Genomic DNA, 22,839 nt, shown 5'->3' with positions numbered 1-22,839 from the left:
GAAAGTTGTGAAAGACATAGTTAAGTGAGTTGAATCTAGATTTTAATGTGTTTATGATATGGAAAAGAATTATAATGCTTATCAAAATTGAGTAGCCTTATCTAATAATATAGCCTGCTGATAACACAGACTCTTGAGCATCTTTGCTCCACAGTTACATTAAGTTTCACTATAAATTAATTTTCTCAGTAAAATGCAGATAATAGCACCAATCTTACTTGTTTATTGTGAAGACTAAATGAGTTAATATGCAAAGCAATTTGCAGTGCCTAACATTCGGTAAATACTATATGAACGATGGCTATTTTTGTTATATAAGTTGGACAAACAAGAAAAGCAGATTTTATATCTTATAAGCATTTCCTCAATAGTAATATATTTGTTGTACTATAAATAATTATATCTTTTTCATTTCAGTGTTTGGGAAATGGGAAGTAATGACAGCTGGCACTTGAACTAAGAAGTACTTTTATAGGCACCACCATTCCAGAACTTCAGGATGAATGGGGATATGCCCCATGTCCCCATTACTACTCTTGCGGGGATTGCTAGTCTCACAGACCGTAAGTTTGGTTAATTTATCTAATTTATGTTCTACACTGTGTTAACAATGACTTTTAGAGAGAGTATAACAAAAAATTTAAGATTTTAGATTCTGAATGATAAACACCATTATTCCTTTGATTCATTGGTATACATGTGAAGGTCTACTTTAATTAACTACTAATAATTAAGACCTTACTTTATTTCTCATCCAAAGGACCAATTTAGAAGTGTAGCTAATGTGTTTGAAGGTCTTACATGATGAAGGGATAAATATAAAAGTATGGACCAAAGAAGACTAGACCAAACCTTAAGAAAAATGAAAATTGAAGAAACATTGGTTTGCATATTGGAACTAATATGGACCTTTCAAAAAGCATTTATAAAAATTTTAAAAATGTATTTATAGCCTGACCTGGCGGTGGTGCGGTGGATAGAATGTCAGACTGGGATGCAGAGGACCCAGGTTCGAGACTCCAAGGTCGCCAGTTTGAGTGCGAGCTCATCTGGTTTGAGCAAGGGGTCCCTCGGTCTACTGTAGCCCCCCCCCCCCCAGTCAAAGCACATATGAGAAAGCAATCAATGAACAGCTAAGATACCACAACGAAAAATTGATGCTTCTCATCTCTCTCCCTTCCTGTCTGTCCCTGTCTTTCCCTCTCTCTGTCTCTGTCACACACAAAAAAGTATTTATAGAAATGGTAACTGAAACGGGCCTTCAAAGAAGTAAATTTGATAGCCTGATGATCAATAACCTTTTTTACTCTGAACAGTTAAGTTTAAAAGAATATTGTCTCATTCTTTTGAGAGTTACATAGTGTAACTCTCAAAATAATTTTGAGAGTAATACATTTTTTTTTTAGGGACTTCTTGTTTTGGTGGGCAACTCTAATTCTCTGTCCCTGGGTAGTGGTGCAAAGAGCTACCCACAATATTTGTCCCATGTCATCCTGCCTGGATAAATAGAGACAAAATAATATTGAAAAGGAAGTATAGAAGGTGAGGAGGTGGCATACTTTTCTTTGTGTAGCAGTAGGAAAGATTTAGTGCTTTCTAAGAAAAGAGCTATGTGAAAATAACTTCAAGAAATGTTTTTTATCTGTATTCACTGTCCTTCAATTATTTCTCTGTTAGCTTCCAGCTACACTGCTCACAGAAATTAGGGGATATTTTATGGCTTCATACTCATTTTGAAATATCCCCTAATTTTTGTGAGCGGTATAGTTTTAGCAGGGAGCAAAAAAGATACCAGACCACAGCTTTGAGGTTAGGTACAGAAGTAGCAGCCTAGTTCATGAAGTCTGAGGTAACTGAAAAGTGGCTGGCAGGGTCAGGATTAACTCAGGTACGAAAACTTTTAAAACTTTTTAATTTTATCCCTTTGTTATTGGTGAGGCATAAACTTATATACCTACTGGAGTGCAAAATCAGATACAGTACCAGGGATTTCTTTTTGTTTGTCCTCCCCATTATCTCAGAAAATAATAATTTGTTTCCTGGGGGTTTTTTTTTCTTTCTTTTTTTGTATTTTTCTGAAGTGGGAAACGGGGAGGCAGTCAGACAGACTCCCACATGCGCCCGACCGGAATTCACCCGGCATGCCCACCAGGGGGCGATGCTCTGCCCATCTGGGGCGATGCTCTCTGTTGCGACCAGAGCCATTCTAGCACCTGAGGCAGAGGCCATGGAGCCATCCCCAGCGCCCGGGCCAACTTTGCTCCAGTGGAGCCTTGGCTGCGGGAGGGAAAGAGAGAGACAGAGAGGAAGGAGAGGGGAAGGGGTGGAGAAGCAGATGGGCGTTTCTCCTGTGTGCCCTGGCCGGGAATCGAACCCAGGACTCCTGCACGCCCGGCTGACGCTCTACCACTGAGTCAACCAGCCAGGGTTCCTGGGTTTTTATTAATAAAAAAACTTATTATTGCTGCATGGGGCTGAGCAGCATGGTAGTTATACTGTGTAGGTCGTAAGAAATTAAGCCTAAAACAAAGACATGTTAGTTAACTTTCCTAACTTTTAGTTTAGGCAAGGGAACAAACTTCCATTTTATGAAAAGACATTAAATAATTGAATTTAAAGTACCATCAAATATTTCTGTTCTTTTGTTTCCTGTTTAGAATAGAACGAAGAGGAAAGAATTATTTAGGAATTTATAACGTAAATAAAAAATTGTTAGATACTCTTCTTCCTCCAGAGTCCTATTCTCTGAATGTTCTCCTGATAAAGTGAGCTATTTATATATACTTAAGCTTTTAAAAAGCATATTACTGTACTTACCTATTTGGTGAAGAGTCAGGTGTTGTTTCTGGTTTATTTATTTGAGAGTGCTAGTGCTTCTGATAAGTCTTATAAACAAAAACAAATGAAATTAATTAATGTATTCTCAATTTTTAGAAGTTCCTTATTTTTAGCCTTTTTTGGCTCCTTACTAAATTACTAAAAACTTAAGATATGAAAAATCAAAATGAATATAAAGAGGCTGAGTTTTATTCTGAGAGTAGTATAATCTGTTATGGTCAAAGTGATGTTTTAAGACTGAGGTCGGGAACCTTTTTGGCTGAGAGAGCCATTAATTCCACATATTTTAAAATGTAATTCCATGAGAGCCATACAATGACCCGTGTACATTACACATTATCCAATAAAAATTTGGTGTTGTCCCGGAGGACAGCTGTGATTGGCTCCAGCCACCCGCAACCATGAACATGAGCGGTAGAAAATGAATGGATTGTAATACATGAGAATGTTTTATATTTTTAACGTTAATTTTTTTATTAAAGATTTCTCTGTAAGCCAGATGCAGCCATCAAAAGAGCCACATCTGGCTCACAAGCCATAGGTTCCCAACCCGTTTTAGGAGTTTTGTAGAGTTAATTGGGATTTGTTGGGAGAGAGAAAGATTGCCTTTTAATATGTCACATTGGAAAAATAATATGTCACTTTGATATTTATAACTTACTTTTTTTTAAATTTAATTTTATTTATTTATTTTTTACAGAGACAGGGAGTGAGTCAGAGAGAGGGATAAACAGGGACAGACAGACAGGAACGGAGAGAGATGAGAAGCATCAATCATTAGTTTTCCATTGCACGTTGCAACACCTTAGTTGTTCATTGATTGCTTTCTCATATGTGCCTTGACCGCAGGCCTTCAGCAGACCAGGTAACCCCTTGCTGGAGCCAGCAACCTTGGGTTCAAGCTGGTGGGCTTTTGCTCAAACCAGATGAGCCTGCGCTCAAACTGGCGACCTTGGGGTCTCGAACCTGGGTCCTCTGCATCCCAGTCCGACGCTCTATCCACTGCGCCACCGCCTGGTCAGGCTATAACTTTTCATTTCAAAATATATATAAGTACTAAAGAGAATTATTACAGTCACTCAATTTCTAATAATCTGATTTTATTCCAAATAGTCCTGAACCAGCTGCCTCTTCCATCTCCTTTACCTGCTACAACTACAAAGAGCCTCCTCTTTAACACACGAATAGCAGAAGAGGTGAATTGCCTTTTGTCCTGTAGGGATGATAATTTGGTTTCACAGCTTGTCCATAGCCTCAACCAGGTATCAACAGATCACATGTAAGTACAAGCTAAAATCAAGTAAAAAGTTTTTTTCTTACTAAGCAAATCAGTATTTCTGGTTTTACTTTTAATTTCAGAAAAATTAGATATAGAGTTTATTTTTAAAATATATCAATATCTAAGTGAATATAGCCTTCTGTGGTGAGATTGTAAGAGATTTACTTTGAGACAGTAGTTCTGACCCATATAGTTCTATGAAGATCTTTTCAATACTTTTGGAATAATCTTGAGATATTCATCACAAGGATCTGAGCAGAGGTCTAAAGTTGCTCTTGAAGGTGTCTATTGTTTTCCTGATGTAGTGTGAGTGTTCAGAATTACCAGCCACTAGGGATGCTGCTGCTAGCTATATTTGGAGTAGGCTCCCTTGCTTTTTCATGGGAAATACAAGATCTCAAGACTGACTTCATGAAAGGCTACTATAGAACTAGGGACTAATTTTCCCCAGGATTTATTGTACAATCTGAACAAAGACGTGTGTTTTCACACAGTAGACTTTTTTTTTTTTTTTTTTTTGTATTTTTCTGAAGTTGGAAATGGGGAGGCAGTCAGACTCCCGCATGTGCCCTACCGGGATCCACCTGGCATGCCCACCAGGGGGCAATGCTCTGTCCATCTGGGGCATTGCTCTGCTGCAATCAGAGCCATTCTAGCGCCTGAGGCAGAGGCCACAGAGCCATCCTCAGCACTGGGCAAACTTTGCTCCAATGGAGCCTTGGCTATGGGAGGGGAAAAGAGAGACAGAGAGGAAGGAGAGGGGGAGGGGTGGAGAAGCAGATGGGCGTTTCTCCTGTGTGCCCTGGCCAGAAATCGAACCCGGGACTACCGCATGCCAGGCCGACACTCTACCACTGAGCCAACCGGCCAGGGCCCAGTAGACTTTTAAAGTACTATAAACTTAAATTATATAGTTAGTGTATTAAATTTTTGCACGAGCATACTTTTAAAATTTTACTTTTTACTGCAAAAGCAGAACGTGTATCTTAACAACACAAAAGTGTATAAAAAGTTAAATCTCTCACATCTTATCCCTTTACATCTCATCACTCAGTAGTGCTCATATATCTTTCCATCCTTTAGTTTTTTTACATATATTTAAAGATTCATTATTTAGAGAAATGAGAATAAAGCACATTATAATGGACAGGTCTTTGCCATTAGATGCAGTACATACTTTGGGACCATTGTTAAAGCTGATGACTGAATCGAAATACTGAATGTGAATTTACTGATGGGAGAAGCTGAGGAATGATTAGTTAAAATCAGAAGGAAGTAAAATACTAATATTTTGTCACTCCAGAAATTCAAGTGTCTAAATATTACATCATTTGTTATACCTGCACCTAATCAATAGTTTTCACCAACTATTTTAAGAGATAAAGGGAAACAATACATACACAGTCATGATTTATTTTATAGAGAGCTACTTTAAGATTGCCCTCAGAAATTTATTGCATCTTATCACTGGGCACCATCTCTATGTCTTTTTTGTTAGATTTAAAGAGTGGAATAGTGACATGTTAAGAAAGATTTAATTTTATCATTTCTCTTCCATAGTTATGAATTTAATTTCTATTTACTTCAGGTTTTTTGAAATTGTGACTGTCCTTAACCACTTACTTGGGGTTTTATCTTCCTCGTGACTTTATTTGAGAAAAGAATATAAGATGGAAAAATTATATAACCTCTGTGTCTTGTCTTAACTAATATGGCAATAGTATTTCATTCAGAGGACATTTTCGAAATGACTAACTCATATTTAGATGTAAAAGAGAAAATATATTCCAAGCCCAAATATCGACTGCTATGCATAATTATCATAATTATCACTTCTATACCTTTCTGTTTTGAATAATTTAGAGTAGACTTTTTTTTTCTACTTTGAAATTGATATGAACATTCTTAAACTCATAGATCCATAAAATATGTTTTGGGTTGGTTTTTTACTGTTTAAAATAAAATGGGGAGGAAAAAAATTTATCCTTAGAAAAACCCTCTTATGTCATTTTGATAACTCTTTCTTCCAGAAATAACATCTCCAAAATCCACTTGTTAGACATCCTTGTGTGATTTGGTTTTATACCATAGTCGTCTTGATTTTCTGCTTCAGCCTCTTCTGAATTTTACTAGTGAATTGCTATCTAACTAATGTGGAGTAGAAAATTCTTAACCAATCAATGGCTTTTAATTTTTTATGTTTATTTTTTCAATTCCAGAGAGTTGAAAGATAACCTTGGCAGTGATGATCCAGAAGGCGACATCCCAGTCTTGTTGCAGGCTGTCCTGGCAAGGAGTCCTAACGTTTTCAGGGAGAAAAGTATGCAGAACAAATATGTACAAAGTGGTGAGGTTCATAATAATTGAATTTTGTAGTGTATTTTTAATGGGTCTATATCAGAACTTGTTTAACATGTAGTAACTAAGTTGAAGTGTCTCCTTTAACAAGCTAACCTATCGTTTATGAATGCTGCACTGACACCTTGAATCAAGCCAAGAATAAGAAAGAAACTAAATGGATGTTAATATTCTCAAACTTAATTTTCTTCAAAATTAGACAAAATATAAAGTGTATTTTAGATATTTTGGAATGTGTTAGTCTACTCAGAGAGCTTTAGGAATATTTTTAATTTTAGAAAATCTTATAATTGGTTTGAAAGAAGTATTTTCATTAATCAAATAATAAAAATATTTGCAGAGCTTTTCAACATGCAGTACATGTATAAATAATTGTGCCAGGATAATTTCATTATTGGTGGTGATTACATTTATGGTTATGTAGTAACTAGTTTAATGCTTCTCTTGCTTTAGCAATGGAAAAATAGGTTTATAATAACTTCTATTAAGGAAAAACTTTTTTATAGTAAATATTATAAAAGTCATGACAATACGATGTTCAACAGGGGTATAATTTTTATGTAGTCTAGGACCCTGGTTGGCAAACTGCGGCTCGCAAGCCGCATGCAGCTCTTTGGTCCCTTGAGTGTGGCTCTTCCACAAAATACCACGTGCGGCGCTACCTCGATAAGGAATGTACCTACTTATATAGTTTAAGTTTAAAAAATTTGGCTCTCAAAAGAAATTTCAATCGTTGTACTTTTGATTTTTGGCTCTGTTGACTAATGACTTTGCTGACCACTGGTAGAAGCACCTTTGAGTTAGGAGCATTGTTCTGGTCTGAAGTTGAATGAATTTGTCAAGCCCAAGTACTTGCATGGCTATCATGATTAAAATAGAAGACAATAGTTTAGACAACTCAAGAAGGTTTAACTTAATTGATTAGTTATATTCAAGAATATTGCTAGATTTATTGGAAACACCTCCATGAAGCTCCCCATTTCATCTCCTAGTTTTTGAAATAGTATTACCTGTTGATTTTATTTGTATGTGAGTTTGTTTTTAAGACAATTGCATAGTTATTGACTCCCCAAAGAGAATCGCCTCTGCCCAACTCACCTTGAGCTAATCAAAGGCAAGACTGTATCTTGACCAGAACTAATAAGTGGGATTGCAATAGTAGGAGACAGATCTGAATGGAAGAAAATATGGAGAGATTGTTGAATGGAAGAAAGACTAATAGGATAGGAGCATTTAGTATAGGATGATATGTGTAAATACGCAATAGAATAAAGGAAGTCTACCAAGGCTATTTGTACTACCTTTTGGTAACTTATATTTTCAGACATTTAATTTGGGTAGTACATCTAATAAAACATTTTTTGTAGGCTATTGACCTTTTTGTCACATATTTTGTGTTCCATACTACATATATACTTATATTTTTAGTCAAAAATATTAGATTTCTCCATATTCTACTTTGTCAAAACATAAACTAGCATTTAAAAATCAATTGCACGTTGTGATTTTTTTTCTAAGCATTTTTCAAGTGATAGTTGGCTTTAAAATTTTTAAAGGTAATCTTTGCTGGGTGTAAATGTGAATCACACATGGAGAAACTTTAATAATATACAAATCATTTTAGTTATATTTTTTGGAACTTTGATATGAAGGAAAACAACATTAGTATTACTTGTAGACTTTGAGGTGATTTCAAGCCCTCATCTCCTTCAGCCACTGTCTTGAGAGCTAGAATCTCTTCTGTAGTGTTCCCGGCAGATGAACATGTAACTTCTGTTTGAATGTTTCTGGTGAAAGGCTCTTTTCATATCAATAGCAGGATGAGAATATAATGTGATGCTTGAAACTCCCAAAAAGATTGGCTGTGCATATTGTAAGAAGGTTCAGGGTTAATGATAGGTTTTATCTTTAATTTTAAAGTATCTAAATAACTGAATTTTCTTTTCTCCCATATAATTAAATGCCATGTATGTAACAATTGAAGGAACAATGTCAAGCTTAAAAAGCAATGTGAGAATCTGAGAGCTACCCCACATTTTCTTTTATTAATCAAATATTTGTTTAATCCTTAATATGTGGCAAAAATTGTTGTGGGAAAAATAGGAGCATTCTGTTTTGCATCAGGGAGCAGCTCAAACTTTGGGCCCTAAAGTACTTGTAAAAACCTAGGTCTGTAATAAAAAAAAAATTGAAAAGAAAAACCTAGGTCTGAATTACAGTGAAACAAATAGTGTATTAAGTAAGCTCCGAAGGGTGGGAGATGCATTTAATAAAGTATTCCATTTAATAGAAAATCACCCAAAGGCCTGTTGTAGAAGGATGTGTGTAATATTTGATCGGGGCTTAGATAAATGACTTCTAAAAGTTCTTTTTTTTTTTCTCCTAACATTTTTTAAAATTAATTTTAATGGGTTGACATTGATAAATCAGGGTACATATGTTCAGAGAAAACATCTCTAGGTTATTTTGACATTTGATTATACTGCATTCCCATCACCCAAAGGCCAGTTGTCTTCCATCACCTTCTAACTGGTTTTCTTCGTGCCCCTCCCCTCTCCCTACCCTACCTCAATCTCCTCCCCTCCACCCCGTAACCCCCACACTCTTGTCCATGTCTCTGAGTCTCATTTTTATGTCCCACTTCTGTATGGAATCATACAGTTCTTAGTTTTTTCTGATTTACTTATTTCGTTCAGTATAATGTTATCAAGGTCCATCCATGTTGTTGTAAATGATCCGATGTCATCATTTCTTATGGCTGAGTAGTATTCCATAGTATATATGTACCAAAGCTTTTTAATTCACCCGTCCACTGACGGACACTTGGGCTGTTTCCAGATCTTCGCTATTGTGAACAGTGCTGCCATAAACATGGGGGTGCATTTCTTCTTTTCAAACAGTGCTATGGTGTTCTTGGGGTATATTCCTAACAGTGGTATAGCTGGGTCAAAAGGCAGTTCGATTTTTAATTTCTTGAGGAATCACCATAATGTTTTCCACAGTGGCTGCACCAGTCTGCATTCCCACCAGAAGTGCAGGAGGGTTCCCTTTTCTCCACATCCTCACCAGCACTTACTCTGTGTTGTTTTGTTGATGAGCGCCATTCTAACTGGCCTGAGGTTTTAATTTGCATTTCTCTAACGATTAGTGATGTTGAGCATTTTTTCATATGCCTTTTGGCCATCTGTATGTCCTCTATGGAGAAGTGTCTATTCATTTCTTTCGCCCATTTTTTTTATTGTATTGTTTGTCTTCCTGGTATTGAGTTTTACAAGTTCTTTATGTATATTGGTTATTACCCCTTATCAGACATATTGTCAAATATATTCTCCCATTGTGTAGTTTGTCTTTTTATTCTGTTCTTATTGTCTTTAGCTGTGCAGAAGCTTTTTAGTGTGATGTAGTCCCATTTGTTTATCCTGTCTTTTATTTCACTTGACTGTGGAGATAAATCGGCAAATATCTATATTGCTACAAGAGAAGTCGGAGAGCATACTGCCTATGTTTTCTTCTAAGATACTTATGGTTTCATGGCTTACATTTAAGTCGTTTATCCGTTTTGAGTATATTTTTGTGAATGATGTAAGTTGGTGGTCTAGTTTCATTTTTTTACAGGTAGCTGTCCAATTTTCCCAATACCATTTATTAAAGAGGCTATCTTTACTCCATTGTATGCTCTTACCTCCTTTATCAAATATCAGTTGTCCATAGAGCTGTGGGTTTATTTCTGGGTTCTCAGTTCTGTCCCATTGATCTATATGCCTGTTCTTATGCCAGTACCAGCTGTTTTGAGTACAATGGCCTTGTAGTATAATTTGATATCCGGAAGTGTAATACCTCCTACTTTATTCTTCCTTTTCAAGATTGCTGAGGCTATTCATGTTCTCTTTTGGTTCCATATAAAGTTTTGGAATATGTGTTCTATATCTCTGAAGTAAGTCATTGGTATTTTAATCGGTATTGCATTGAATTTATAAATTGCTTTGGGTAATATAGACATTTTAATGATGTTTATTCTTCCTAACCATGAGCATGGTATATGCTTCCACTTGTTTGTATCTTCCCTGATTTCTTTTATCAATGTTTTATAATTTTCCGAGTACAAGTCTTTAATCTCCCTGGTTAAATTTATTCCTAGGTACTTTATTTTTTTGGTTGCAGTGGTAAAGGGGATTGCTTCCTTAATTTCTCTTTCTGACAGTTCATTGTTAGTGTATAAAAATGCCTCTATTTCTGAGTATTAATTTTATATCCTGCCACCTTGCTGAATTCATTTATCAGGTCTAGTAGTTTTTTTACTGCGACTTTAGGGTTTTCTATAACAATATCATATCATCTGCAAATAATGATAGTTTTACTTCTTCTTTTCCAACTTGAATGCCTTTTATTTCTTCTTCTTGTCTGATTGCTGTGGCTAGGACTTCGAGAACTATGTTGAATAAGAGTGGTGAAAGGGGGCACCCCTGCCTTGTTCCGGATCTTAAGGGTATTGCTTTTAATTTTTTCCCATTGAGTATGATGTTGATTGTGGGTTTCTCATAGATGGCCTTTATCATGTTGAGGTATGTTCCCCGTATTCCCACTCTGCTGAGAGTTTTGATCATGAATGGGTGCTGGATTTTATCAAATGCTTTTTCTGCATCTATTGAAATTATCATGTGGTTTTTCTCCTTCCTTTTGTTTATGTGATAAATCACATTGATTGATTTGCAAATATTGTACCAGCCTTGCCTCCCCAGAATAAATCCCACTTGATCCTGGTGTATGATTTTTTTCATATATTGCTGGATCTGGTTTGCTAATATTTTGTTGAGGATTTTAGCATCTAAATTCATCAGGGATATTGGCCTATAATTTTCTTTCTTTGTGTTGTCTTTGCCTGGTTTTGGAATCAGAATTATGCTCACTTCATAAAAGGAACTTGGAAGTCTTTCTTCCTTTTGAATATTTGGTAGAATTCACGTGTGAAGCCATCAGGCCCAGGACTTTTCTTTTTTGGGAGTTTTTTGTTAACTGTTTCTATCTCATTTGTTGTAATCAGTCTGTTTAGGTTTTCTGATTCTTCTAGATTGATTTTTGGAAGATTATCTGTTTCAAGGAATTTGTCCATTTCATCTAGGTTGTCTAGTTTTTTGGCGTACAGTTCTTCATAGTATTTTCTTGCAATATTTTGTATTTCTGTTGTGTCAGTTGTTATTTCTCCACTCTCATTTCTAATTTTATTTATTTGAGTCCTCTCTTTTTTTCTTGGTGAGTCTGGTTAAAGGTTCATCGATCTTGTCTACCTTTTCAAAGAACCAGCTCCTGGTTTCATTGATCTTCTGTATTGTTTCTTTAGCCTCTATGTCATTTATTTCTGCTCTGATCTTTATTATTTCCTTCATTCTACTAGCTCTGGGCTTTACTTGCTGTTCTTTTTCTAGTTCTTTTAGATGCAGGGTCAAGTTGTTTATTTGAGCTTTTTCTAGCTTCTTGAGGTATGCCTGTAATGCTATGAACTTCCCTCTCAGGACTGCTTTTGCTGTGTCCCATAAATTTTGAGTTGATGTATGCTCATTATTGTTCGTTTCTAGGAATTTTTAAATTTCTTCTTTGATCTCATTGTTAATCCATTCGTTATTTAATAAAATGCTATTTAGTTTCCAAGTGTTTGAGTATTTTTCAGTTTTTCTGTTGTGATTTCTAGTTTCATGCCATTGTGATCGGAGAAAGTGCTCGATATAATTTCAATTTTCTTGAATTTGTTGAGGCCGCTTTTGTGCCCTAACATGTGGTTCATCCTAGAGAATGTACCATGAGCACTTGAAAAGAATATATATTCTGCTTTAGGGTGAAAGGTTCTGAAGATATCTATTAAATCGAGTTGATCTAGTATGTCCTTTAAGTCTGCTGTTTCTTTGTTAATTTTCTTTCTTGAGGATCTATCGATGTTAATGGGATATTGAAATCCCCTACTATTATAGTATTGCTGTTGATCTCACCCTTTAAATCCATCAAAGTCTGCTTTATATATTTAGGTACTCCTGTATTAGGTGTGTAGATATTTATAATGGTTATATCTTCCTGTTGGATTGCTCCCTTTATCATTATGTAGTGACCTTCTTTATCTCTTACTGTAGTCTTTGTTTTAATATTCATTTTCTCTGATATAAGTATTGCTACCCAGCTTTTTTTTCATTTCCATTTGCATGAAATATTTTTTTCCAGCCTTTTACCTTCAGTGTATATGCATCTTTTCTTTTAAAGTGTGTCTCTTGTAGACAGCATATGTATGGGTCCTATTTTCTTATCCACGCAGCTACCCTATGTCTTTTGATTGGATCATTTAATCCATTTACATTTAAGGTTATTATTGATATGTGATTGTTTGTTGCCATTTTATTCTTTAAAACTGTATTCCTCTTTTGCTATTTTCTTTTTCTCCTTTGATCTGTTTACAACAGGCCCCTTAGTATTTCTTGCAGACTTGGTTTGGTTGTAGTGAATTCCTTGGGGTTTTTTTGTCTGGAAAGCTTTTTATTTCTTCTTCAGTTTTAAACGGTAGCCTTGCTGGATAAAGAAGTCTTGGTTGTAGGCTCTTGTTTTGCATTACTTTGAATATTTCTTGCCATTCCCTTCTGGCCTCAAGTGTTTCTGTTGAGAAGTTGGAAGTCATCCTTATGGGGGCTTCTTTGTGGGTGATAGCCTTTTTTTCTCTAGCAGCTTTTAATATTTTCTCTTTATCACTTAGCTTTGGTATTTTAATTATGATGTGTCTTGGTGTAGCTTTCTTTGGGTTTCTCTTTAATGTGCTTCTTGAACTTGTGAGATGTTTTCCTACCTTAATTGAGGGAAGTTTTCAGCTATGATATGTTTAAACAAAGTCTCTATTCCTTGTTCTTTCTCTTCTTCAGGAACCCCTATGATGCGGATGTTATTTCTCATCATGATTTTACAGAGCTCTCTTAGAGTTTCCTCAGACTTTTTGAGTCTCTTTTCTTTTTTCTGCTCTGCTTCCGTACCTTTATTCATCTTGTCCCCTAACTCGCTGATTCGATTCTCAGCTTCATCCATCCTGCTTTTAATTCCTTCCATTGTTTTCTTCATTTCTGATATTGTATTTGTCATTTCTGACTCTTTTTTATTATTTCAATGTCCTTTTTTATATTTGCTATCTCTTTATTTAGGTGTTTGTAATGACCATCTATTGTTGTTCTAATATCTTTGAGCATCCTAACAATCGTTACTTTAAACTCTGCATCTGGTAATTTGGTTATATCTGACTCATTCAGGTCCTTTTCTGGGGATTTCTCTTGATTCATTTATGTTGCATTTCTCTGCTTTCTCATTTTTTCTGTGTAAAATAAGGTTTTGGCCACTGGGAGTCCACTGGGTGTGGCCTCTGTGTTGTTTAGGTGTGGTCTGTCTGCAGGCCCTCCACCCCCTCTGCTGTTGCTGCCTAGAGCGTTCAGGTATGGGCGTTGCTAGTGTCTGTCCACTGGGCTAAAAGTTCTTTTTAATTCTAAGACTAAATGATAGGACTTTTAGTAAGCAAGTAAAATTTTTTAAGATATTTAAATCTCTATCTCTTCTCCTAGATTGATTATATAGTAAAAGGACGTTTTGGTCCAATTGGTTGTACTTGAACTTTACAGCAGTTTCTGCATTTTGTTCTTCAAAATGAATATGTTGATCAAAAAAAGAAAACACAAAGATCTTTTGAATGTTTGTGAAAGAACAATTGATATAAATCATTTGAAGGATACTTTACCATTAAATAACATGTTTATCCTTATGTGTGTTGTTTAGGAATGATGATGTCTCAATATAAAATTTCTCAGAATTCCATGCACAGTAGTCCTGCATCTTCCAATTATCAACAAACCACTATCTCACATAGCCCCTCCAGGTAATATATATCTATATATATATATATATATATATTATTTTAGTAAGTATTGTTTTCTGTGGTGAATAGACAGTGTATACCTACATTTAGGTAATGGTAAGTTATATGTAATTAAGAAATTAAAATGCTTACTTTTAAATAGTAACCCATATGAACATTTCCCTTAAAATTTTATATATGGGAGTACTCTAGTATACTGATTGAAGTAGCTATCATTTTAGTAACTTAATTTTAAATGGACAAAAGATTGTGTTAAAATAACCAACATGTTTGAGAAAAATAAAGTTTATAGAGTAGAACTTGGGCAGTATGATTTTGTATACTTTAAAACAGACGGAAACTTTAATGCAAGTAAAAATAAATGAATTATTTCAGTTTTAATAAATTGTTTAGAGTAACTTAGATTATGATTTGTGAATGATTTTTTTTTTTTTTATTTTATTTATTTATTTATTTTTTTTTTTCATTTTTCTGAAGCTGGAAACAGGGAGAGACAGTCAGACAGACTCCCGCATGCGCCCGACCGGGATCCACCCGGCACGCCCACCAGGGGCGATGCTCTGCCCACCAGGGGGCGATGCTCTGCCCATCCTGGGCGTCGCCATGTTGCGACCAGAGCCACTCCAGCGCCTGAGGCAGAGGCCACAGAGCCATCCCCATCGCCCGGGCCATCTTTGCTCCAATGGAGCCTTGGCTGCGGGAGGGGAAGAGAGAGACAGAGAGGAAAGTGCGGCGGAGGGGTGGAGAGGCAAATGGGCGCCTCTCCTGTGTGCCCTGGCTGGGAATCGAACCCGGGTCCTCCGCACACTAGGCCGACGCTCTACCGCTGAGCCAACCAGCCAGGGCTGTGAATGATTTTTTACTATGATTATTTTTCAGATTTTATTTTCTGTTTGCATAGGTTTTATTTTAGATAAATTAAGAATTTGAAGAATTTTATGACAATTAAATTCAAGGAATAGCATATTTATTCCATTTCCTGATATTGTTGTTTTTTTGGATTTTGCGTTTTAGCCGGTTTGTGCCACCACAGACAAGCTCTGGGAACAGATTTATGCCACAACAAAATAGCCCAGTGCCTAGTCCATATGCCCCACAAAGTCCTGCAGGATACATGCCATATTCCCATCCTTCAAGTTATACAACACATCCCCAGATGCAGCAAGGTAAGAAAATGGATTGTTTGTTTAAAGGGAATACCTGTTATTCCAAGCAAATTATTTTCTTTGCTTTATAATTTTTAAAACACTATAAAGTTATTTGTCAACAAATATTTCTATGTAAGATGGCTTAAATTAAAAAAACAAACATGAGATTCTAAATATTTTTTTTTTTAACAAGATAAAACCACCTTTTTCAGAAGAATAAGTGGAAATCACAAAATCAAAAGAGAAACAAAGTTTGAGTGCCTGTTCAGTAATGTGTCATTCTTGGAAATTCTCAGAGGCTTGAGGAACTAAAAATGTAACTCAGGGATTGACCCCATTCAGATATAAAAGTGGTTATAGTTAGGAAACATTACTGTGGTAAGGAACAAATGAAGAGGTAGCTAGGACAGAAAAGAATCCAGAATGAGGCACACATATATTGGAATTTAGAATATGTGAGAGGTAAATTTAAAACAGTTTTTCAACTTTATATTATAAAAAATTTAACCACGCAGAAAAGTTGACGTCTTAGCACAGCGACCCCTTCACCATCAGGCATTGTGACTCTTTGCCCTGAAATACATCTGCTATAAAAAGGAAAATTCTCCTACGTAAACACCAACTATAATCATTTACCCTAAAATAATTAAGAACAGTTACATGATATCATTTAATATATAGTCTACATTCCGTTTTCACCAAATATGTCATTTATAACCTTTCTTCTTTTCAAAACATGATCTAACCTTGTTTCTTACGCATTGCATTTTGTATTTAAATCTTTTCCCCCATGATAGTAATTTTCATTTTTTAAAAAAGTTTTTGCTACCTTTCTTTTTGTAGCATATGTCATATTCTAGACTTTAGTTTCCTCATAGTGTTGTTAATTTGCTCATATATTCCCTATATTTCCTGTGAACTGGTAGTTATCTTTAAAGGCTTTATTAATGCCTAGTTATATATTTTTGGCAAGAGTACTGGCTAAGTAATGTACACTTTATACTGTATCACCTCAGAAAGCATATAAATAGTGTCCTGTGGTCCCCGTATTAGTGGTATTTATCTGGTGACCGCTTCATCTCTTCATTGTGTAAGTACTTATTTTCCCCATTGCAATTAGGAAGTAATCTGAAGAGGAATACTTTGATATCATATGAATATCCTGTTCCCCATTAATCTTTTACCTAAAGGGTTTAGCATCCAATAATAATTCTCATTTCATCTGTTTTTACACTGGTCATTGAAAAATGGTGACTTCTGTTTATCATTCTGAAGATGGTATTTTAAAATCATTGTGTAAGAATGAATGGTTTAATAAATCATGATGGATTGATTGGCTAGGCATTTTGAAATTATAGTTGGATTCCTAGATCATCTAGAGCACAAATGATCTACATAGATAAACTATTTACATGTTTGTTAATATTTTAAGTCATAAAATTATAAGGAGAAAACATGGGTGAATTTTTGGAAATGACTTAGAGTTGAGAAGGCCTCATTTCTAAGCACTCTTAAAACCTGCATTCCAGAAATGAAAAAAAGCAGATTAATTATAAATTTTTGTCTAATAGGAGAGAAGAAAAAAGTAGACTAAAGAAATAAACAGACAGTTTTTACTGAAAAAGAAAAGCGAATTGAATACAGAAGGGTTTAATATATATATGAAAATATAGACAACCTGGCTCACAATTCAAGAGATGTGAATCAAAGTTAAAATGAAATTCAGTTTTATATCTATCAGATTAGTAAACAGTTTATGATACCTACTATCAACAAGTGTGCTGAATTTCACAGTTATTATAGAGGTATATATTGGTTCAACCTTTTTAGAGAACAGTTTCACAATATCTGTGGTAATTTAAAATACATATACCTCCTTCTATAGTTTAAATTTTATCTCCCTTAAAAGGAGGGGAGAGGATAAAACATTCTGAGACAGTTTTATCCACAAGTTCTAGCAAGCTTTTGAAGATGAGACGTTCTAAGATGATTAAGGTCTGGGTAGTTAGTACATGAGTGCTTGTTATATTATTCTTTGTAATTTCTGTATGCTTAAAATATTTGAACAATTATTGTCCTCTAAATCATGTTAACAGTATTTTTATATATCTCTTTTTATTCTTATTAATTTCAGCATCGGTATCAAGTCCCATTGTTGCAGGTGGTTTGAGAAACATACATGATAATAAAGTTTCGGGTCCGTTGTCTGGCAGTTCAGCTAATCATCATGCTGATAATCCTAGACATGGCTCAAGTGATGACTACCTACACATGGTGCACAGGCTAAGTGACGTATGTAATATATTAGTTGTCATTAAGGTAATAAAAGAGTCTAATATTTGTCTCAGAGCCTAGTATTTAATTCCACAAAAAGGATAGCTACTTTATACCAAGTACTATACTTATACTGGGTCTGAGAATCTAGCTATGAACATTACCGTTCCTGTACCCACAGAGCTTAGTCTAGAGCGGGGTTGGTAAACTGGCCAGTAGTCTGACCCATAAACTGTGAATTGTTTTTACATTTTCAAAGAGTTTAAAAACAACAATAATAATAACAAAGAACATTATGTGATAGAAATTGTATGTAGTCTAGAAAACTTAAAATCTTTATTATCTGTTAGTTTATGGGAAAATGTGCCAACCCCTGTTCTAGAGGGTTAGGCTCTTAATGAAATATAATTTCATTATTAAATATATGCTCACACAAAAATATTCTCTTAAATAATGAATGTTTACTTATTACTACTTGGTCTTTTTTCCTCTATGACCTGTATAAAGTTTTTCCCCTGAAATTAATGTTGCTTTGATGTTATTAAAATATTCTGCATTATAGAAATTTGTCTTGCTTGGTTTGGTGGTATTATCTCATAAGTTACATGTACCTGAGGAAATACCACCTATGACAGTGGACTCTGCCCTTGAGACATTTACAGCCGGGTAGGGTGTTCACAGCTCCTTTTGTAGAAAACAGCAAACAATAGTGGAGCGCACTAGTAATACCAGTTTTCTTATTCATTGCCATGCGTAGGCTGTTGATTCTTTTGGATACAATTTCAATTCTTCTAAGATATACCACGAAGAAAACAGGAAAGTGCAGAAGAATTATGCTTTTGAATTGGTACCAACACTTTACCTGTCAGTAATTTATGTCTTTTATTGGTTCTCTTTTAAGATTTCTATAAAACCTCTCCTATCTTTCAAGATACAAATTTTATACTCTATTCTTAGGATGGAGATTCTTCAACATTGAGGAACGCTGCATCTTTCCCATTGAGGTCTCCACAGCCAGTATGCTCCCCTGCTGGAAGTGATGGAACTCCTAAAGGTATTATTGTAACTAAAGTTTCCTTCAGCAGTTTGCATTTCAGATTGAGTCAACAACTCAGACTTCTTAAGGCAGATATCAAAAACTATTTTCTATTGTTTTTCACTTGTTGAAGAAAAACATATCTTTACAGTTTCTTTGTAAATTAGTGATGTGTTTTTAGATATGTGTATATAGTATCATTCTCACTGATAAATCCAGTGGTCTTTATAAAACACACATTTCTTACCTTACTTATACACTTGAAATTATTGATCAGCTTTCTCTATTCTCTGTCTCCCCTCCTATATAAGCTTCATACAAAAATACTATTGATAGAACTTCAAACTAATATTTTTTAGTAAATTGTTCCATTATCATCTTTATCACACTTTATCCAATAGATTTATTCTCTAAAAAGTTATTTTTATGTATCATACATTAAGTATATTAGCATTGTTAATTGAAAGTACAGATTTATGTCACATGGAAAACCACTTTAAAATATTTATATATTTAAATACTAAAACCTTAATTTAAGACAAGTTTAGGTTTAAGTTCTTTTAATAAAGCACTGCATCTTAACCAAATTTTATAGTTTCCTATGGGTTTTTAAATTTTTAAATAAACAGTCTAATTAAAAGTAATATATTGTATATATTACTCAGATATAATTATGCTTTTTATTTCTGAAGTATATTGATGCTACTTTCTGTTATCAGCTAGTTAATTAGGAGACATTTTGCATTCACTAGGTTTTTTTTTAACACTTCCTTCTATCATATAGCATTTATTAATTTAATGGGATCTAGGCTGAAGATATTTTCATTAAGCCTTGAAATTTGCTGGACTTGCATAGTTTTCTAATAAAAGGATTAACAAGCCAAAGAGAGTATATGGATGATGGTAAGTAGAGGGAGAAAGAGAAGATCACATAAATGTATAAATCAGTACTTTACCACTCATGTGTGAAGTAAACAAAAACTAAGAATTGTAATTTTTCCCACTTTCTTTTTTTAAACAAATAGGTACGTGAAGTATTTGGCAGGATTAATTTATTTTTTTAATTTGACAGACTTTTACTTCAGATATTTTAGTTTTTCTAGATGATCAGTGAAAGAATAGAGATCATCATGCCCAGAATATTTGTGTCATGTCATCTTTAGAAACAGTGATTGCTTTTGCTGTGTTTAAGTATTTATATTATACTGGCATAAAAATAGATATAATACTGGTCTGAAAAATGATATTCATACTTCAGTTCAAACTTGGGTCATCGCCCAGCAAGCTCACATACCATGGGGGGGGATGTTGAGGCTTTCTTTTTATATTTTGTAAAATAACTTGGATTTGATAATTTCCTAATATTTTTTTAACATCACTGTACTGTTACTTATTATTTCTATCACAGTATAAGAAAATGTAAAACTAGCACAACTGTTCATTCATGCCTGTTGAATTGTTTTTCTAGGGTCAAGACCACCATTAATCCTACAATCTCAACCTCTACCTTGTTCATCACCTCGAGATGTTCCACCAGATATCTTGCTAGATTCTCCAGAGAGAAAACAAAAGAAGCAAAAGAAAATGAAATTAGGCAAGGATGAAAAAGACCAGAATGAGAAAGCGGCAATGTATGATATCATTAGTTCTCCATCCAAGGACTCTACTAAACTCACATTAAGACTTTCTCGTGTAAGGTCTTCAGACATGGACCAGCAAGAGGATATGCTTTCTGGTATGGAAAATAGCAATGTTTCAGAAAATGATATTCCTTTTAATGTGCAGTACCCAGGACAGACTTCAAAAACACCCATTACTCCACAGGATATAAACCGCCCACTAAATGCTGCTCAGTGTTTGTCGCAGCAAGAACAAACAGCATTCCTTCCAGCAAATCAAGTGCCTGTTTTACAACAGAACACTGCAGTTGCTACCAAACAACCCCAGACTTCTGTGGTACAGAATCAGCAACAGGTATCACAACAGGGACCTATATATGATGAAGTGGAATTGGACGCATGGGCTGAAATTGAGCGAATAGAGAGAGAATCAGCTATTGAAAGGGAGCGCTTTTCAAAAGAAGTTCAAGATAAAGGTAAAATCTCATTACTACAGCTTCTTACTCTGGGCAGATATAGATTTATAATGTCAAAGTTTTTTTAAACTACTCTTTTTTTTCCTCTTTTTTTTAATAATTCTCTAGTTCACTCTTCAATATTTTTGTTACTAGTGCTCAGACCTCAAATTAAATTCTTAATTTCATTTTTTATCTGAAACAACTGAGATTCAGTAATTCTAGATGACAGGTCCATCACCTGTTATGTACCATGTGCTTTTATCTGCTTGTTTACTAAAGTGAACATTAGCATTTCTATGTTATGTGCATTTTTGACAAGTTATGTTAATACAGTTTTGCATCATCACCTTTTTTTCCTGCCAAAACAAGGTTTACTGCTATAGAATTATTTTGAATCAGTATATTTAAGAAAAATTTGTATATATGTTTATAATACAACTAGATTTTTCACTTGTTTATTTTACTCCTGCCATCTCTTAATTGTGTGACCTTTTTCAGTAAAGAAAATTATGAAATGAATTTTAAGTTAATATTAAATAACAAAACTGAAGTATCAAAGATCTTGTTTGTAATTACAGTTAAGTGTTCCCTTTTCTCTAGCTAGTATACTAGGATAGAATATCAAGACAAATGTTCTATGAATTTCTGAGTCTTATTCCTGCTTTATAAATAATTACAATCAAGTGAAAGTAGTTCCTTATTAAGTTCTTGATTATTTTAAGAGAGACTGATGAGTCAGTGATTAAACTTAGTAATATAATTTATGAATTTGCTATCTCTATGGATAGATATACATACTTGACTATCCAAACCAAAGCATACTTTATGATTTAATTTTATAGTTAAATATTCTAGATTGATATGCAAGTCTCATATTTTCTTGGTGATTATAAAATAAAACTAACTTAATGTTGGGAAGAACTCATTTTTATATATGATTTTGTTCATATGTGACAAGATGATCATTTCTAAGTAATTATGTTCCCATGCTAAGAAACATGCTGAAGATTTGTATTATTTTTTCTATCATACCTTTTTTTAATGTTATTGAAAAAATAGACTGTATTTACTAATTGTTGTATTACAGTGTTTGCTAAATATCTAAATCATAGTTAGATGCAGATAATGAGATTGCCAGAAGTTCATTTTATTGGCTAGGGAACTAGGATTTTTTTTTTTTAACTACTAAATCATTGATGTTAAGGATGAAGTAAAGTGTTGCTTTTTCCTTCTCTTTGATTAGTGGTGTGGGGTTCAAGAAATATATATACTATGCAGGTTCCAAAATGTATCTCTTCCTCTAACATCTTTTAGAAGGAAGTGCATGTCAGATGAAGAGAGCAATGTTATTCAGCTCGTGATAATATTAAATACTACAAATTTCTAAATCCTATGACAGTTTTGCAAGAAACATGTAAAATTGTAATTTCTTGATCAGGAAATTATTTGTTGCCTTGAGAATGGAATTTTTGCATGACATTTTAGTCTGTGCTTTGGAAAATTGTTTCTATGAAAGCAGTATGATTTTAAAAAATTATTGGTAGGAATAAAAACAGAGGAAATGGTGAATTTCTGGGTTTATTTTTTAACTTTCTTGAACATTTATTGTATCACATTTGTTGAAAACAAAGTTTTTACCTTTAAAACTGAATGATAATAAGGATAGTAAATATGGCTAATTGTCTATTAGCAAACTGATTTTATACCAATAACTCATCTTTAATTAGTGCTCTCATTTCTAACTTGTTTTCTGAAAATCATGTTCCCATTATTTCATGGCCTTATTTGAAAACCTTTGGAATATAGGTACCACCGTTGATTTGAACCTTGTCTATTTGTATTCAGATTCTACATTGTGTGATGGGATAGTGTTGTATATATAAGCAGTTATCTTGAGATTTTGGAAATAAATGTTTGCTATGTTGCTCCAAGATTATATAG

The 22,839-nt window shown here is 34.3% G+C and overlaps 1 protein-coding gene across 4 annotated transcripts in view; it reads left to right on the top strand.

Moving 5' to 3' along the window:
* NIPBL (NIPBL cohesin loading factor) overlaps nt 1-22,839 on the top strand; it is a 213,541-nt gene that overhangs the window by 94,843 nt on the left and 95,859 nt on the right. For all 4 annotated transcript variants that reach the window (XM_066378945.1, XM_066378929.1, XM_066378937.1 and 1 more), the window contains exons 2-9: nt 418-563; nt 3,952-4,117; nt 6,337-6,464; nt 14,264-14,363; nt 15,378-15,529; nt 17,646-17,803; nt 18,743-18,839; nt 20,290-20,916. In XM_066378945.1, coding sequence (XP_066235042.1) covers nt 500-563; nt 3,952-4,117; nt 6,337-6,464; nt 14,264-14,363; nt 15,378-15,529; nt 17,646-17,803; nt 18,743-18,839; nt 20,290-20,916 — 1,492 coding nt within the window. In that variant the 5' untranslated portion in view covers nt 418-499. The remainder of the gene's footprint in view (nt 1-417; nt 564-3,951; nt 4,118-6,336; nt 6,465-14,263; nt 14,364-15,377; nt 15,530-17,645; nt 17,804-18,742; nt 18,840-20,289; nt 20,917-22,839) is intronic.

The sequence above is a fragment of the Saccopteryx leptura genome, chromosome 1 (assembly GCF_036850995.1).
Source record: "Saccopteryx leptura isolate mSacLep1 chromosome 1, mSacLep1_pri_phased_curated, whole genome shotgun sequence".
In the NCBI taxonomy this organism is placed as follows: Eukaryota; Metazoa; Chordata; class Mammalia; order Chiroptera; family Emballonuridae; genus Saccopteryx; species Saccopteryx leptura.
This window is presented reverse-complemented; position numbering and strand designations above follow the sequence as displayed.